General features: G+C 35.2%; 1 protein-coding gene across 14 annotated transcripts in view; it reads left to right on the top strand.

Annotated features, from left to right (window-relative positions):
• Positions 1-20,122, top strand: part of TCF12 (transcription factor 12) — a 377,037-nt gene that overhangs the window by 334,247 nt on the left and 22,668 nt on the right. For 8 of the 14 annotated variants that reach the window (XM_019441990.2, XM_019441988.2, XM_019441986.2 and 5 more), the window contains 4 exons: positions 3,992-4,070; positions 11,151-11,224; positions 12,234-12,305; positions 13,056-13,262. In XM_019441990.2, the coding sequence (XP_019297535.1) occupies positions 3,992-4,070; positions 11,151-11,224; positions 12,234-12,305; positions 13,056-13,262 (432 nt within the window). The remainder of the gene's footprint in view (positions 1-3,991; positions 4,071-11,150; positions 11,225-12,233; positions 12,306-13,055; positions 13,263-20,122) is intronic. The other 6 variants (XM_019441997.2, XM_019441995.2, XM_019441996.2 and 3 more) reach the window with 1 other exon arrangement.

Here is a 20,122-nt window from a genome sequence, read left to right as displayed (position 1 = left end):
GATTCAGTGCAGAATGATGTGAGGTCTCTGCCTTTAAAGAGCTTACAGTCAAGGAGAGAAGATATGACACACATACTAAAAATGTTAATGTTTAAAATAACGTGAAGTAAAAGACCAAAGAGAAATACAGGTTATTCTAAGAGTGTGAAGGAGGTGAAGATGAGTGTAAAGAGGGAGATGATGTGTGAGCTGGGCTCCCATGTGGTTTAGAATTCCATCAGGGAGAGGGGCGCCTGGGTGGCGCAGTCGGTTAAGCGTCCGACTTCAGCCAGGTCACGATCTCGCGGTCTGTGAGTTCGAGCCCCGCATCAGGCTCTGGGCTGATGGCTCGGAGCCTGGAGCCTGTTTCCGATTCTGTGTCTCCCTCTCTCTCTGCCCCTCCCCCGTTCATGTTCTGTCTCTCTCTGTCCCAAAAATAAATAAAAAACGTTGAAAAAAAAAATTTAAAAAAAAGAATTCCATCAGGGAGAAATTAAGAAACCGGCATTTTGAAAGGACAAGCTGTGTTCAGAAAATGAAAAAAATATATATATTTTGTTTGGATAATAGGGTACAAAATGTTACAAGTAGGTTATAAGTTAGATATTATTGTGACCAGATTAGGGAAGATCTCAAATGTCATTCTGTTCTATTTAGCGGGCTGCAGGAAGCACTGTGTGGGATTTGACTGTTTAAAACTGGTTGGGAACAATAACTCTGGCAATTATATAAGGGGTGAAAGGAGCAGGGAGTAACTAGATATATAAAGACTTAAATGATCCATTTACAAGTTCTAGTAAAGGTTTAAAGCAGTGTCATGGTGATGAGAAGGACGTGTGCCTATCCCAGAGACCTTCTAGAGAATAGTAGGTATTGGCAGTCTGTGGTGGGGAAGGGTGGAGGGGAGAAGTTGGAGAAAGAGAGTGATATTGGTGACCATGAGAATGCCGATGCTGAAGTAGAGGAAACAGAAGAGTAAAGATGGGAAAAGGTAGGAAGCTTGGAGCAGTGATGCAAAGTTTGGCTTGACATAACGAGCTTGAAATGAAAGAATATGTCCAGATGGAGAAGTCCAGCAACCATTGTGAGGATAGAAATGTCAACTTAGTAGTCATTCACAGAGATGTCATAGTTGATACTTTACAGAAGTGATACTACCAGGAGATAAAACACAGGTGAATAGAAAAGAAAACTGAGACTAGAGCTTTTGGGGAAATCTATATTAAGAAACTGGAAGTGTGAAAGAGAGATGGAGCCTATGTATTCTACATCCAGTGATTTAAAAGAAATACTCGAATAGAAACTTCTCACAAGGATAATAACCATTCATTCTTTCAACAAGTATATATTTACCAGCACTGTTGGTACTGCAAGCTACTGCAAATCCTGTACAATTCAAATTTTGTCTGAATAAGACAAAGTCCTTGCTCTTCTGGAGCATACATTTTACTGAGGTAAAAATGTAAGAGACGGATAATAAAACAAATAAGCAAGTTTAGACAGTTAAGGATTAATGTAAACACTATGAGGAAACAACAAAACCAGGAGGGTATGACAGAGAGGCAGTACTGTTTCTCCAATGCTTTCCTGCTGTTAATCTTTACAAGGAAATAAAAAATCAGTGAGTATGTCTAGTTTATAATAAGAGGGAGTTTTGCATGAAACTGAAACTTTCCTCACTGCTCATGCACCCACCATCAATGTTGTCAACTCTTCCCTTCCTTACCAATATTATAGTTAAGGCATGTTTCATAAAAGTTAGCATCAGGTGTTCCTAAAAGTTGTAATTACTTGAATCTTGAATGTGAGAAATAGTGATTTATAAAAGTTAAGGGATATGTTGAGATATGTTTTTGTTGAAGTGTGGTGACCTTACCTAATTTACACATATGGTTTAAATTACTTTATGTATGTAGCCCACTAGGAACCAAAATGTGACCTTTAGCTAATTTTCACATGCATATCCTGATTTTTTACAAGGTAACAACCTTAAGACCAATAGTATTGATCTTAATATAACATACTACCCTCCCTGTTACTCAGTCCTTCCATAATGTCCTTTGAAGTCTTCTTGATAGTTTTGCTTTTCCAAAATGGCTTTTTAACTTGAATATACAACTTCTAGATCTGGCTGTTTGGAGAGATTTGGTGACTGAAGGCATTTACAGTTAGAATTTAGTAACATTATACAAATTGGTGTATTTTCTTTGAGGTAGGTATATCCATTTGTAGTCAAAGGAAAATGGTCTCTCTGGCTGCTTACAATTCATTTAATACTTTCTTCTTTTTAAAAATAAAAGCTGTTGTGTTTAATGATTATGACTTGTGGAGTTTTGTTTTACATGAACCTGCCCCAGTTTCTGGCTTTCTCAGCATATTACACTGTGTTTGAAACCAGTGCTGAGACCCCCTTGTTTGCCATAATTGGGACCTCATTAAATTCATTACAAGTCTAAGCTCATTCAGAGAAAGAGTATTTCTATTGGATGACTCCTTTCACCCACAAGTAGTTTTCCTTTTTAAATTCATTCACATAAGTTGATTTGCTGCCCTAAGTTAAGTGTTGAGATGTGAAGATGGTTTATTATGCTCATTATAGAGATAGAATTGTCATAGAGAAAACTTCCTAGGGACTCTTAATACTTGGATTAAAGAGACTTTTAAAATATTTAATGGCTAATTAGGTAAACGTGTCACTATTGTCTGTCACTTTTTTTTTTTGCAATATGAAATAAATATAAAATATTGCAGCAAAACTTAGCCAAAATACCAAAATTTATGCATCCAGATGTTATCTTATTTGAAGTGGACCTCTTAGGAAGTGAAGTCCATAAATCATTTTGGGAACATTTTCTGAAGGACTTTTAGGGTTTCTTCCACTTTCCTCAAGGGTGACAAAATATCCTTTGAGAGCAAGCTTGATTTTGCACAATACGTTTGTAGCTAAATTTGGCAAAAATGTAGTTGATCATACTGAGAACTATTTTTTTATTTTTTTAATTTTTTTTTAAATTTTTTTTTAACGTTTATTTATTTTTGAGACAGAGGGAGACAGAGCGTGAATGGGGGAGAGTCAGAGAGAGGGAGACACAGAATCTGAAACAGGCTCTAGGCTCTGAGCTGTCAGCACAGAGCCCGACGCGGGGCTCGAACTCACGGACCGCGAGATCATGACCTGAGCCGAAGTCGGCCGCTTAACCAACTCAGCCACCCAGGCGCCCCTTTAATGTTTATTTTTGAGAGAGACAGACAGAGCATGAGAAGGGAAGGGGCAGAGAGAGAGGGAGGGAGACATAGAATCCGAAACAGGCTCCAGTTTCTGAGCTGTCAGCACAGAGCCTGATGCAGGACTCAAACTCAAAAACTGTGAGATCATGACCTGAGTCAAAGTCGGATGCTTAACCGATTGAGCCACCCAGGGGCCCCAAACTGAGAGCTTTTTAAATGAGAAATAAAGGGTAACTATTTTTAAAAATATTTTCTTTGGCCTTTAAAACTGTTTTTAAAGACTGTTGTCTTCAAAAGGTAACAGTTTCCTGAGATAATTATTTTTAATGGATATCACTTATTTAGATGATATATTCTAGAAAGGTTATTAGACTTAACTTTAAAGTCACTTCTCTTTTTTGTTCTAAAAGAAACAAATAATTTTCAACTATTGATAATAAATGGATATGATTTATTTATTCCTCTCTTATTAGAGTATATATGATCCTTTTTTTAAGGATTCTCTGTGTCCAACATGGAGCTCAAACTCATGACCCCAAGATCAAGAGTCACATGCTCTACTGATTGAGTCAGCCAGGCACCCCCAGAATATATAAGACTTTTTAATCCTAGTTTTAAAACTGTAAACAGCCTTTATGTAATGAAATAGTCCTAAATTGAAGAAATAAATTTTTCATTCTGAGTTTTATGGGTGGCAACTTAGATTATAAAAATAACTCCATGCAAATGGATTTATATTTTTGTTGTCACATATTGATACATGCATATTTTGTTTTCTGGTTAGATTTATTCTCCTGACCATACCAGCAGTAGTTTTCCATCAAACCCATCAACACCAGTGGGATCACCCTCACCTCTCACAGGTAGGCTGCTCTTTTATCTATCGACTTAAAAACATGCATGGAGCTACTTTGAAATATTTGAACTTTGTTTATTTTCCAATAAAATACAGTAAAAGTTCATGATAAAATTATCTGAATTTTGAGAAAACATGTAAACAGCCTTCTTGAGTTCATTTTGGAGAATAATGAAATATTTGCTAACTGTGAATGACTCTTTTCTGATTCTTAATTTGGTATAATTTCTAAGAACAGTTGTTTTAACAGGATAAAAATAAGGCTAGACATTTGGGATGAAAGCAAAATATAGAGGTGGTAAATCAAAATTTTGGGTAAGGTGGCATAGAAAGTATACAAAATAATCTATTTAGAAGTACATGTAACTTCTTTCTTCCTTATTCTCTGCATTTTCCATGTACCACTTGTAGGACTCAGAGATTAATAACTTTCTGCTAGATAGCTTCTCTTTATTTTTAGGTTCACTAAGTTATTAAGTTATTTTATATATATGTGTTTATATATATAAACATATGTATATATATATATATATATATATAAACATATATATATGTAATTCTTGGGAATAATGTAGTTTTTTTGCTAAGGAAAAGACTGTGAATGTGGATAAATACTGTTGTTAGTGGAGTTAAAAATAAGTGGTTCAGATTTGCTTTACTCTTTCCTGTTTTTTTTTTTCCCATATTTGCTGTGACAGATTCCAGATTCTATCCTACAGTATAAATTTGTTGAGATATAATTGTTACTATTATAAATAGGAATTCTTAAATCTTAGAAATAAATAAAATTATAGGAAAATGCTTAATATATATTAAGCTATAATTTTAAAACTTGTATGATGTTTTTATGAGCAACATTTGAAGGAAAAAAACATGCTGAAGAAGAAATGTATTCTGAGGAAAAGGCATTAGGCCTTTGGGTAAAAATTGCCATATTCTTGCAGCAGTCTACCTCAGAAATGATTCTCTTTTTCTGATCAAGTCATTAATTAAGCTCATGTAGCGTTGTTGTTGTTGTTGTTGTTGTTGTTGTTGTTGTTGTTGTTGTTAAACTTCTTTGCATTGCGTAGGGTTTCTGAAAAATCTGGGCTCTGGTATATCAGGGCCCTGGCTATCACCTGTGCTTTGTGTATTAGCTTTGTGACTCTGCTAAGAAGCATTCCAGTGTGGAGATGATGAACTGCTGGCAGCTGCTTTCAGCTCTTAGTGGGTTCTGCCACTTTCTCAGACACCATGGCTTCAGCTGTCTAGTAAAAGTTGAACAGCTGTTCCCTACATAGACAGGACTATGAAAGACCCATTGACTTAGAGTTGTTATTTAACAGAGAGCTGAAATTACAGGAAGAATGATGTAACTTTAACCCTACTCACCCTCCTGGCACAGTTTTACTCAAATTATCAGTGTCATTTTTGCCACAGCCTGTTTTCCTTTCTCATCAGAGATGAGAATATTGGTCCTTACTATATGTTCCCACCTCCTCTCTTCCTCTATAGGGAAGGGCTATAAACATGCCCTTTGTTTTTTTTTTTTTATTAATACTGGGTGGGAAGTCAGGCAGCAGAGGAGTTCAGTATTTATGAGGGGGCATCACTAAAATGGAAAATCAGAGACTTTGACATCTTTCAAAAAAAAAATGGTCCAGAGTAAAACCTTACATTTCCTTCTCCATCTTTATTTGGTGTTTATTGGGTGATATCCTTTTTTCCCCTTTAATTCAGCTGATTAATGAAAATATATGATCTACTGAAGTATGTAATGAAGATATTAATAGGCTTCTTTTTCAATTCAGCAGTCATAATCGAAGAAAAATATTTTCTTTCATTTAATGCTTATTATATTCCTACTGAAACAGCACATCAAAGACTGATTTTATGCAAGTGCATTTCTCTCCCATCTCCTGTATCTAGTATCTCCTTCCTGTCACCACACACATAACACACACACTCCAAATTGGCAGAAATATAAAGAGAGAAGGAAAAAGGAAAGCACAACGTGATAAATTATTCATAGTTGAAGGAAAAATGAAAAAGAGGGAGCAAACTAGAGCTTCTACACAATATGTAGAATTTATTTTGTACCTTGAATGGCAGTGGCCTGTTAACTAGAGTAAAAAATTCACCCACTGTGTGCTCTCTACACTTGTCCTGTTCTGTATACCTGAGCATCAGTCAGACTGGCATAGGCCTTGTGAGGATGGATACACAGGTGAAGAGCCACATAGGCAGCTTCTAAGGTAATCATCATTCTTGTTTAAATTCCACTCATTTTCCTTAGGAACTTTTTCAGGCCAAGAACGTATATTTCTACCTAGAGCATGCTTGTGAGGAACTTCTGAGGTGGTGCTATTATATCAGTTGGGATGCTTTAGGCTGAAAGGAAGAGAAACTCTTGTCTTGGCTGGCTTAAATAATAAGGGGATGCTTATCTTCATGACAGGAAGCCCATAGCAGGGCAAATTTCTTGGCCCCAGTATGGCCAAGCTCCTGCTCTACTACTTTTGCAGTTCTTCCTCAGGCTGCTGGCAAGTTCAGCAGTTCAAGGTACCATATGTGGACATAACAGTGTTCACTAGAAGAAAAGAGACCATCTTTTCTTTGTATTTTAAGAATCTTTTTCAGAAGCCTCTTCAACAGATTGGCCCTCATGAGTCTTCAGCCAGCACTGGGCACTACACACACTGGTCATAACAGAAATGGGACCACCATGTGTATCTTAGACATCAGGATTTACCCTGAGAACTCTAAAGTTACTCTTTTCTGGTTCATGCCAGGAAATGATAGATAGCCCACCCCCTTTTGAACAAAATCAGGGCTCTGGCAGCAAGGTAGAAGAGAAGAATGGCTATGTCTATCACAGTTGTCATTTAGCAAAGGACACAAGTATTTAAGAGAATGTGTTTACTGGGGGAACTTGGAGAGCAGACAGACAAAACCATGTTTTTCCTTTCTTTACCTCCTTCTGGAATATAAATAAGGGTTTAATAATTTCAGTTCTCAGTAGCAATCTTCAAAACATTTACAATAGAAATGGAGGAAGAGAAGGAAGAAAGGATTCCTTAGTTTTGCCTAATCAGATATTTATTTACTTTAATCATCTGTCAGTGTGCCTGGTGTTTGATAATCATCTGACTTCAGCAGGTTTTCAGTTTAGCTGAGAAAATAAAAGGTAAACACATGGGGTGCCTGGGTGGTTCAGTTGGTTAAGCATCTGACTCTTGATATCAGCTCAGGTCATGATCTCACAATTGTGAGATCAAGCCCTGTGTTGGGCTCTGGGCTGGCAGCACGAAGCCTGCTTGGGATTCACTCTCTGCCTGTCTCTCTCTCCCTCTCTTTCCCTTCTTCCTTCTCTCTCTCCCCCTCCCCCTCTTCCTCTCTCTTTCTCTCTCTCAATAAACAAATAAACATTTTTTTAAAAAAGATAAATACATGAAAATACAACCATCAGAATTCACTCTAAGCTGTAGAACGGTCACGATAAACTTCATGAAGAGAGCAGGACTTTAAGAGGAGGAGAAAGAGTTTTCCTGGGTCTAAAGGGAAGAGTATAACAAAGATCCAGATGCAAAAAAAAAGCACATGACTTCTTCATCCAGAGTCATGGGGATGACTGATTATGAACTCTTCACGTATGGAAGTGTGAAGCACTAAAATGGAAAGGTTGGCTGGAGCCAGATTGTGGAAAGCAAAGCACTGAGTACTACATTGATTATCCAGCCTTTTCCAAGTATGGGGGATCTCATGAAAGTTTCAGTTTAAGGTGAGATTACAAAGGGAAACAACTAACAAAATAAGAAAATGCATGATAAGTGGTCCTAAGAATTTCTTTCAGCCGTATAAAATGTTGGTATCTAGTCTCTAAATTAATTAACCAGTTAATTCTAAGTTCCACTTAGTGAGCAGATCAGAAACACTGGGTGAATTTTGGATTTAGTGATCAAAGAAAGCCTTTCCACATTTTCTAGCCAAAAACTCACTTCTCCTAATTACCTAGCTAGCTTGTTTTCTAGAAACAGTCATTATAATTATATTTTAATAGCTGGTAGGTTTATTACAATCCTTCTTGAATAAGAACTAGGTTTTTAGGGTGATCACTAAAAAGCCCAGGCAATTACAGAAATTGGTAACTGCATAAACAGTTGAAACCTTATGCTTATTAATAGAAGGAAGAATAAGCCCCAAGCCTCTTGATAGGTCTACACCAAATACGAGGTGACAGGGAAGGAAGGTGGGAAATACCCTGTTCTCTATTCTCTACAATATTTGTGTAATGTTACAAGCTAGAGATAGAGATGCCAACATCAGCAATAGGATTGATTTCTACTGAACTAATAACTCTATCTAACTATCCAGTCATCTTCTTTATGACTAATAGCATAATGTTTTAAACTACTAACTGGGGTTCAAGGAGCTCTGTCCATGAGATATAACTTGGCATGTCTATAAAGTTCAAACAGATATCCCTGATTTAAGCACATTAGTATTCTGTTTTAACCAAGTATGTCACACTGGGGCAGCCCAGTCTATAATAAAAACAAAACCGGTTTGAGTATATGTGTATTTTTCCAGTTTAATGGATTACATTTTGGATATAGACCTTAGCATGGTTTCTTCATATCACTATCAGTAAAATAATGAATATAGGTGATTTCTTACCTGAGTAACTCAGTGCACATATCTCATTCCTCAACCCTAAACTAGTTGGAGAACCACAAAAATCGCATGTTTTGCCAAGCAGATGCATGTTAACAATTCTGAGGTGTTTAAACATAAAACTTGTATTAATATCTGATGTAGATTAAATAATTTGATGATTAGAGTCCTGTTACAGGCTGATCACCCAAAGAGGAATGGGAAGGTTGGAGGAAAATGTTGGAAAATAAAATATTGTAAACATTAAAAGAAATTACATTAAAAGTAATTTAGGGTCTTTTTCAAAATGGATTAGGAATAACCTTTTATCCACATAAAATTCATAATTCTGCATCAGTGCTTGGAAAGCACTAATGTACTGAAATCAGTGGAAAGGTGTTGGCTGGTTATTTATATGAGTTCTTCATATAGTCAGTTACTGGGTTTCTCTGGTTACTAAATTCTACTTGTTAATTTTAAGTTCGCAAGCTTCTGTTTCAATGCTCAATTTTAGATTGTCCATAATTCATGTAGTTGAATTATGACTGTGTTTGTATGTCCAGCAGGAAACCTTTAATGGTTCTCAGAATAATTTGTAATTTGCCTACAAGTAAAAAAAAAAATTGTTTGCTGATGAAGTACATAATATGTATTTTTTTCTCACAGTTTTACTATTTAAAATTTTCCTATGTAATCACAACAGTATGCATATAATTGTGAAATTTAATCAGGTTAAAACTTTATCCAACTTTTCAACTTATAAAATATATTTGATTGATGGGAATACAATTACTAAGTTATTCAACTGAAGTGAACTATAATAGTTAAGATTTACCATACATTTTCATTGTTTCCTAAATTTGGCAAGTAATCTGCAACAACATGCTTGGTACAAAGAACATAGGTTAAAACTTCATTTAGCAGTAAATCAGACAAATTAAGTAAACCTGCAAGTTCTCCAACTTCATATTTCTCCTATAACTCAGGTTGTCACTGAAGCATTTATTAATAACTAATATTAATAACTAATGGTTTTAATTATTTTCTGTAAATAAATTATTTCCAACTGCACAGGCTGTATTGTCTTAAACACATGAATGAATTAATCCTTTTGTCTTTTTTTTATCGTTTTCTTCCTTTTTATTTTTTTCTACTCTGAACTTGTATGTTTTTTTGCTGTGTGTTAGTGCTACTTTTCTAAAGTTGAAGAATAAATGACATTAAAAATTTTCATGGTGATATTTTCCAAATTAAATAATGTGTTTTTGTGTAAATTATGTTGGGAAAATGTTTAACAGATAATCCTAAATGCATTTGCAGTCATTTGAAATTGGTGCATTTGTGCGTAACTTAATGGCAGAAGTTAATAGGACACTTTAGAAAGTAATTTGGCTTTATGAATTGAGTATCATAAATATATTTATACCTTTTAATTCAGAAATGCTATTTATCCTCAAGACATGTTCCCAAAAAAGAAAATAACAATGTTTACCATTCACAATATAGTAATATTTAGGTACTATTCGTAATAGCCAACTGAAAGAAACCTCCAACAGTGAGGTAATAATGGTGATTAAATAAATTATGATCTAGAAAATCAAGTGACTATTAACGTAGTCATTTAATAACAAAAGCTATGGAAAGGCATGGAGAAGGAACAGAATTTTAAATTACGTATGTTTTAAGTACATTTTCTCAAGATAATCTGCTTGTGGACAAAATCTGAAGAACATTCAAACATAAAAGTAGTTTTTGTTTTTTGAAGTATAATGAACACAGGATGTTACATTCATTTCAGGTGTACAGCATAGTGATTTGACAGCTCTATGCATTGTTCTAAGCTCACCACAAGTGTAGCTACCATCTGTCACTATACTGCACTATTACAGTATCATTGATTATATACCCTATACTGTGCCTTTCATCCCCATGACTTACTCATTCTGTAACTGGAAGCTTGTATCTCTTCTCCTCCTTCCTGCCCCTCTGACAACTACCAGTTCTCTGTATTTATGGGCCTGTTTCTGGCTTTTTTTGTTGTTGCAAAATAACAAGTAGTTAATAATAACTAATACAAATTTTTGCAAAGTAGTTACTTTGTAAAGTACTGTGCAGTTTTTTTCTTTTATTCTCAAGTCCCTACACAGTTGTATTAGTAATGAAAAAGACTTTAAGACTTTTAAGTAATCTCTACACCCAACATGGGGCTCAGACTCACAACCCTGGGATCAAGAGTCACATGTTCCACTGACTGAGCCAGCCAAGTGCCCTGAAAAAGATTTTTTTTAATGTGTTGGGCTTGTAAGTAGCCAATACTACGCTGAAGGCTAAACAAAAATGTTTGCATAAGTTTATGTACAGCTATAGAATGGCTTTACCCTTTCTTTCAGAACATTGTCAAGATCAGTGAGTTAACCAAGGTGTGTGTGTATGCTTTTGTATTTCGTTTTAACAGGTACCAGTCAGTGGCCCAGACCTGGAGGGCAAGCTCCTTCATCCCCCAGCTATGAAAACTCACTCCACTCCCTGGTAAGAGCCTCTTAGAAATATACGGGTCACTTTTATCTGATAGTGCAGAGTGCATTTTTAGTAAATCCTGAGTAACAATGAAAAAACAGTAGGATAGCATTACACACGAATTCTTTGCTAACAAATGGCCTGATTTAGTTTAACAATATAAGACACATTGGGTGTGCCTTCTGCCATCTGTTCTTTGGGACATCAGGCTTCTTTCTGATCTCAGGACAGCTGGTAGTAAAATAGTGTTATGGGATTTTTGCTTTTTTGATAAATCTAGAGTTTAACTTTTCTATACTTTTATGTTTATATAGAATAAGGAACAAACAAAAAAGTAAAGAGATCAAATAAAAGCAAGAAAACTAGCCAAGCAATGCAACATGGTCACATTTTATTCTTTCTCATGTGACTGTTCTGTATACAGTTAATAATATTTTGACTAAAATTTTTAAATGTAGCATCAATTATTTTTGTCATGAAAAGTGTTATTTCCCATGTTTTCATTTTTAAAAATATATTGTGTTAATTGTATGAGCAAAAATGTTATTTAATAAACAAATAAGGAGGTAGAATAAAAGAGCCTGTCTAGGTATTGAATGCGAAGAATTTGTGGTAGAATGTTAGCTACTGTTGCTTTTCAATACCTACCACAGAATTACATAGTATTATACAAACAAAATAGAATAACTTGATGGAATGCTAAGTCATGCTGTCACTTAGTAATTTCACGTTGCACATAGAAGAGTTCTTTTTCTGTGACTAACAGAACAGTTGAAGGGAAAGTCTTCTTCTCTCATATTTTGCAAGCAGATATAAACAATGTGTGCTATTTAGATGCTAACCTTATAACTTCGCTGTTAAATCCCAGCCTTCTCATACCTTAATACAAGTAGATCTCGCAGGTCTCTGCGTTAACTTTACTAACATGTTATGCTGACATGCGACATCAGCTATTTCCTCATCTCTTTTGGAGTTAATCTTAACCTGTGCTTTGCCTCCTGTTCTGTCTTGACTTTGCCAGAAAAATCGAGTTGAGCAGCAACTTCACGAGCATTTGCAAGATGCAATGTCCTTCTTAAAGGATGTCTGTGAGGTACTATTTCTTTTAGATGGTGCCTTTTTTTGTGTTTCAGTTAATTATACTTCCTATTATCCATTTAAAATCTTCAAGCCTGTACAGACTCCAAAGTCTTTTAAAATCAATGACCAGTTTCGTTTTTGTACAGTATGTAAGAATAGACTTTTGTTTTTCATGTTGTTGAGAATGATTCTTTTTAAAAGAGCTCTACTGGCATGTGCTTTTGATTTTTTAAATTCTAATATGTTTGTGTATGGGGCATGTGTGTATCCACAGACAATCTCATTTCCTCAGTTTTGTGAAAGAGCATATTTGGATGTGTTCACCATTTCAGATAGGTATGCTTTATTCACTTAAAACAAAATTACAACTTAAACTTGATGGATTTGAGGTCCTTTCCCGAAATTGCCCTCATTTCAAAGATCAGTATTAAAGTCCAGGTTCTCTTTTTTATCAGCTATAATTATCAGACACAGTAGAGTAGCCTTCATCTTTTGTAGGAAGCTAAAAGAAATAGCCTCATGGTAGACTGGTAAATTGGTTTTATAAAGCAGTGATTTGTTTCTGAAGCTTAGTTAATTTTGCATAGTCGTCAAATATCTTTTCTTTGATTCTTGATTGTAGTGTAGGTAGTTGCTTTTGAAGCTACTTGATAGTGCATTTTACTTTGCTGTCTTCTCTATATCCCATAGTAGGAAACATAGCAGTTTAATGAATTTAACAGATACCAGCAGTAACCTCCATGTCTTTTTTCAATCCCTACAGCAATCTCGAATGGAGGATCGTTTAGACAGACTGGATGATGCTATCCATGTGCTGCGGAACCATGCCGTTGGACCGTCCACCAGTTTGCCTGCTGGTCACAATGATATACACAGTTTATTGGGACCATCCCATAATGCACCAATTGGAAGCCTCAATTCAAACTATGGTGGATCAAGCCTTGTTACAAGCAGTCGATCTGCTTCAATGGTAAAATAATGCTCATCTTTTTTGTAATAATGGTTAGAGCCTAGTGTCCCAAATGTTTTTCATGAAATCTTTGGAGGAGAGGATTCTTCTTTTTCAAACAGACTTACTCTGTCTTGGGCCGGGTCATTCGTTGCACATTGGCCCTTAAAGTCCTGCTACGATTGTGTGCAAAAACTAAAATTTTCTGCAAGATCATTTTAGCTTAAACTTAGATTTTTTTTCCCCAGATGTGTGGCAGACCAGTTTTTGCCTTGAAACAGTATGTAGGAAAGAGCAAAAACTATAAAGCAAGACTGAATTTCAAGGGTTCTGGTCTAGAAAAGTTGTTGATTATAATTTGGAACCAGCCCTCAAAACCAGAAGGAATGTGAAATTATTTGTACCAGACCAAATTGAAGCTTTATTCCCAAATAAAGAAAAAGTGGGGTAGTTTGAAGAATAGCTGTAATTTGAGTGACAATGAAAGGAAACAATGTTCAATTAATTCCTGAAGAGAATAAAATAATTCAATCCATGTTTTTAAAAACATAGTAATACTTTAGAGAGAAAAAAGTAAAATTTTCCAGCACATCAAAAATTCTGTGTTGAATGTCTTACATTATTTTTTATCCAAATTGTCTTTTAAAGGAATGAAGTTCTTTTTGAACCTGCAATTTAACTGATGCCATGTGTTTGAGTGTTTATAGCATTGTTTTTAGGATTTATTACATGCTGTGAAATATTCTCCTGTGAAACCACTTTCTAGCTATAAGCCATGTGATCAAGGGTAAAATTCACCTATCATCAAAATAATTAGGTGCCCCAAATGCTGAAGGCTTGTGTTCTGTAAAATAGGATTGGTTCCAGATTTTCACATTCACATGTCAGACAACCATTTATATTCATTTTGGAGCAGCTGAAGTAAACATCAAACACAGCTTTCTAGTTTCCTGAGTACAATGTTCTTAGCAACATAGGTGACATTAGATGCTTATATATCTTAACGACCAGTTTTGGGTGGTGGTTGTTTATTTTTTTAATGTCAGAAAATTTGAAATTCAGGCTCCTTCTAAAGTAGTTTTTGATGCTGTTGGTAAGCTAATAAAATGTGAAAACATTGAAAATTACAAAAATCATAGACACATAAGGGAGTATTAGCCCTGTTAGTAATAATAATTAAAATAATATTGTGTATAGGGTAGCATTTGTTGCCCACATAAATGTAGAATGTCAAATTAATAATTATTGTTTTTGTTGAAATAACTTTATCCTTATTTAGAAGAATGACTTAAAAATCAATATATTTGAATCCAAAGTTTGTCTCATTTGCACCATTTATAGTTATCCCTCCCTCATAATCATTTTTTAATTCTTCACTATTAATAGCTCACTGCCCCTAGTCCAGTTTATCTGCTATAGATAAATCTCTGGTATATCTCTGGCTCCCACCAATTAAATATAGGGTTTGTAAAAAATGGAACTTCTGTATTTGGGAAGTTATTTTTACCAACTTTGGATATGAGTTAGAAAACAGATTTTTCAAAATCCAGTCTTAAAAAGCCATGTAGAAATCTAGTGCATTTTAAAAGGACTTGTGGAGGGAAAAATTGTTAAATTAGATATTGCCCTAAAGCTTTTAATTAAAAAGTAGCTCCCATTATATCCTCTAGGAATATGCTGCCTACTTCACAGCATCAAAAAAAAAAAAAAGGTTGCCAGAGATATTCTTTACAAAGAAAAAAAAAAAGACTAGTCTAGAAAAAAGTCTTATCACTGTGACGTGAGTCTGGCTTAGTCTGAGTAGCAGCCTCAGCACTGCAGCAACTAAGGCCATGCTGCCACTCAGCGTGACTACCCACATCCTCTCTTCAGTTCTTACTGTGCCTTAGAGGACCCATAGCTGGTGAACAGCTGCCCCATGTCTACTGCTGTGTCTGCCCTGTCCAGACAGTCACCTAGTGGAGGTGGATCTACAGATGTTCTGACAGGCTTACCCTCAAAATATAGTTATTAACTGACAAAAAAGTCTGAGACTGGCAGGTGAGTCACTATTCATCTCCCACCCTTCTGAAATGAACAGTTTAGCTATAAGTCCTCAGTTCTCAACTTCAGCAAAAACATCAAAGGGTAGAATGAAATGAAGTTCACAGTCAGCAGTGACTCTCCCAGCCAAGCCTTAGGCATACAGTTGAGGAATATTCTTATCCTGGCTCTTGTCCATGTCTGAAGACATCAGGAGTGGCAGGAGCACCTTGCTTACATGCCCAGTACCCACCTATGTGAAATCAACTCTTTTCATATTATTGGATGGTATGGGATTTGGGGAGACATATTATTTTAACTATTGCCAGCCATTTTCAAGAATTAATCTCCTGCTTTTATTATTCCCTCTTGCCCCTGTGAATTCTAATTGATCCTAAGAAATAACACAATTTTACATTCTAAAATCACTTTTCCTTTTTTGTCTTGTTTAACTTTGTGGTAGTTTATGTATTATCCTCTACATTAACATAAATTAGTATTTGTTCTATAGGCTTCCACAAATGGAGGCTACTTGGCCAAAATTATGAAGTAACCACAGAAACACCAGTTTATCGGCAATTTTATATCACCTTGTAGAATTTGTGAGGTCAACTTCTCTCTAAAATATGTAGTTTTCATTATTCCATTTATTTTCTGCAGGGAGTAGAATTATTTTAATAAACAAATATCAATTCAGGAATTCCACAGAACGTTCAAATAAAATTTTTGTTGTAATGGACTTTTGTTCTCATGGGCATGTACTGTAGGTCACTATCCTAATTGCAGGGGTTTTATATATATATATTTTTTTTTTTTCTTACACATATATATTATTTTTTAAGCTTCTTTTATTTATTTTGAGACAGGGTGAGAGCACACACACATGCAGACACACAAGCAGGGAAGGGGCAGAGGGAGAGGGAGAGAGAGAATCCCAAGCAGGCTGCACACCCAGTGCAGAGCCTGACACAGGGCTCTATCTCACAACTGCAAGATCATGACCTGAGCCCAAACCAAGAGTCAGACCACCACCCTAATTGCAGATTTTAATTATGATATTGCTTTCTCTGCTCCATTTAGAAGAGGGATCAGCATACTTTTTCTGTAAAAGGCCAGATAGTAAAATTTACTTAACTCTAACATTCTAACATGAAAGCAGCCATAGACATTATGAAAACAAATGGGTGTGGCTGCGTTCCAATAAAACTTCATTTACAAAAAGAGAGCTCCTTAATATTTAAGAAACCAGGACCAGATTTAGCTGACAGGCCGTACCTTGCCAGTTTTTTGAATTGGAACATAAATTAGCTTCCTAGTGCAGGTAACAAGGGTTGGCAAGTTTTTTTCTTTTTCCTGGAGCCTATAGATGTTTCCTATTTTTTTAATGATTAGTTTGGGAGTGCTGTTGAAGTAGCTGGAATATTTGAGGTAAGCCAGAATACACTTAGAGTGGAAGAATAAAAGTTGATATCAATATAGAAGTGATACAGACAGCCCAGCTCTCAGCCTGCAGTGCTATCAAGATTATTTGTGGTGTAAAACCTACATAGACAGGTTAATCAAGATAGTGTCTCTTGGTCAGGGAAATAATTTTGTTGCTGATAAACTTCCTTTACAATGTGAATGTTTTCAGTTATAAGAAAATTATGTCATTAAAAGTCATCTGTAGCTGATACTGTTGATTTGTGGGACAACCATCTTCTTATAGATGAAATAATTCTCTGGTATTTTTTAGTTATTCCAGAAAAGGATTTTTATATTTCACACCAAGGACATAAGACTACCAAATGCCAAAAACATATGTCAATAGGAGCCAATATCAAAAGACTTAATTTTGACTGTTACTGTTTTTTATTATTATTTTTGTTTATTTTGAGACACAGCATGAATGGGGTAGGGGCAGAGAGAGAGGGAGAGAGAGACATTCCCAAGCAGGGACACAGGGCTCTATCTCAGAGTCCATGAGAACATGACCTGAGCTGACCAAAGAGTCGGACACTTAACCGACTGAGCCACCCAGGCACCCTGATTTTTGTTACTTTTAACCAAGCAGATTTGACCAGCACCAAAGAATAGAATTAAATGACGTTTAGGGGGTACCTGGCGGGCTCAGTCAGTAGAGCATGCAGCTCTTGATCTCAGGGTTGTAAGTTCAAGCCCCACATTGGGTATAGAGATTACTGAAAAATAAAACCTTAGAATTAAATGAGGTTTCAACCACAGAAGACATTTAACATGATTTTAGCTGTCTAATACACAGAAAAATTTAATTTCTTGAAAGATTACTATGCCAGAAAAAGAAACTAAGAAGTGAATAATTCTTACTTTTTTATAAGTAATTATAGCCACATGGTTTTTTTATATTTGCTTATTTTTGTTTTTGTTTGTTTTTATTTTGTTTTGACAGAGAGAATACACATAAGTGAGCATGAGCCGGGGAGGGGAAAAGGAGAGGGAGAAAGAGAATCTTAAGGAGGCTCCACACCTAGCAGGGAGTTGACCCAGGGCTCAATCTCACAGCCCTGAAATCATGACCTGAGCTGAAATCAAGAGTCTGACGCTTAACCAGCTTAGCCTCCCAGGCGCTCCTGCTCTTATTTTTGAATGGGGTTAACATTTTCACTTAATTTCATACTCCCTTTCAATATTTTGATGATTTCTCCATGTTTATGGAATCCAGATAGAAAACTTAAGACTTTTTGTCATACACTCTTATTAGGATGCGATTGATATATTGTTTAAATTTTAAAGCACAAAATCAGGATTTTTAGAACTATTAAAATGTCAGCATTGGACTTTAGTTTTGCTCCCATGTATTTAGTTTAAGCACAAACTTTTGGAATAAACTGATAGGAAAATATACTGGTATTAAGTGGAAAACTGAAAAGGACTAGAATTGTTAATTTCATTTGGGCATTACAAAAAGGTCTCAACAGTATAAAGTTATTGTACATCACACCTATTTATGGCTGTAATATCTAGACTACTGAGGCCCAGTGAGATAATTCCATGATACTTTTATCCTTAACAGAAGGTACTCAGTTATTCCTCCAACAGTGATTTCAGCTTCAAGCTAAGTTACATTAGAAGCTTTTATATTAATGGAAGCTTGATGAAATCTTGAAAAGTTCCTTATTTATGATATAAAATTTTATCCATGAGGGTTTTTTTTTTTTATTGCTTTAAGTACTGAGGAAAAGTAATCCAACCATTTCCCTTAGTTGTTTTTTTTTTTTTTTAATTGCTTGGGGTTTTTGTAGTTTAAGCTGTGGTTGGAGATTTGTGGTGTTCTTGTATAATAGCAGAATAATGTTAAATTGTAGGATTTAAAGTTTTTTATATAATTTAAAAATATTAATTATGTCTGTTCTAAATCCTAAAGCAGTTAGAGAAACTGTATTTTTCTTAGTTGAGAGATGTAAGATTAAGTTATTAAAGGCCTAATAAGCAAATAAAGTAGTATTCAAAATTGTCACATATCAGATTTGGAATCCTTTTAACCTTACATTTAGACAGTATTTAATTTTATTAGTATAGGTTTATATACCGTAGAAATTGTGTACCTATGTTTCAACTGAATTGAAAGAGTTTATTTTTAACTGTATTTTATTTTTCTAACCATTTTTGTCCTGAATGGGCAATTTAATTTTTTTTTATTAAAACTACATTATAGTGCTTTTGAAGAGATTTGATGAAAGTTTAAAAACCATACAGGTTATATATATTTATGGAAATATCATTAAAAAGGAGCCATAACAAATTAAATTCTACCAAGTTTCTAGCTTAAAACCCCTCTTCAGGTAAAACAAAATACATACAGAACATAAAGATCCTTTAATCAGTCCATAGATTAATACTGATTAATCTAAATCATTAGTATTCAGTGAATAGTATAAATGGAACAAATTGTTAGAATAGAATTCAGAATCAGAGAGGAATTCATACTGAGTACTTTTCAATCTGCTCCTTAATTCACAAGACCTCTTATTCATCAACTAATTAGATTTAGCATTTTTCCATTGTGGGTGCTTAAAGCTTTTGGCCAAATTAAATGAAAACAGGTCCCTTGTTGGGTGTTCCCACAAAAGTAAGGCCATACACAGATTGTGAAGATTCAGAATGCAGGATGATGTCATTTAATGAGTTGGGCCTTTTATTCTGAAATAGAGCTCTTCATAATGATTGAAATTTAGAGCATGGCAGGCCTAGGGGTTTGCCTTCCCCTGCTACTCCCCTAGTAGCAGCAGCCTGTCAGCTGTATGCTAACGAGAGGAACAATTAAACATAGGGTCCTATCTGGCTGGCCCAGTCTCTGAGCTCAGACAAAGAACTGTTTATACACCTGTTGTGTCTGTGGACAGAGCCATTTGAATGGGTAGCTGCAGATTAAAGGGAAGACATGGGAGCCAGTGTGTGAGCAAGGGTTAAATAGAACTTTAAGAACTGTGAAAGTCAAATTCTCCAGAAAATATATGAGGGCCATTTGCAAGGGGAATCAAGTTACCAAATAAATAAATAAATAAATAAATAAATAAATAAAGTTCCTGCTGACTTCATTAACATGAAAAACTCCAGACTTGAGGTTTTTTTGCTAATCTGAGGCCATTTTTTAAACATTAATTTTTTTTTTCTTTTGGAAGCCATTGGTGAAAATTGGTGTAAAAAAGGTACTTAGTTTATAGCATTCCAGAGAGACGAAAATATTTGCTGTCATTTATATCCCAAAACAAATTGAGCAACCAACTGATTTTCCTTCAGGTAAAGCACAAATACCTAGAATTTACTTAGATAATGATCTTTTGTCTGCCAAGCCTTTCATCAGAGAGGAAATGATAGAACATTTTTATTAGTTGAGATTC

Source organism: Panthera pardus, unplaced genomic scaffold, assembly GCF_024362965.1.
Source record: "Panthera pardus isolate Hobbes unplaced genomic scaffold, ASM2436296v1 HiC_scaffold_24, whole genome shotgun sequence".
NCBI lineage: Eukaryota > Metazoa > Chordata > Mammalia > Carnivora > Felidae > Panthera > Panthera pardus.
Note: the sequence above shows the minus strand (reverse complement) of the source record. Positions and strands in the feature narration are given on the sequence as shown.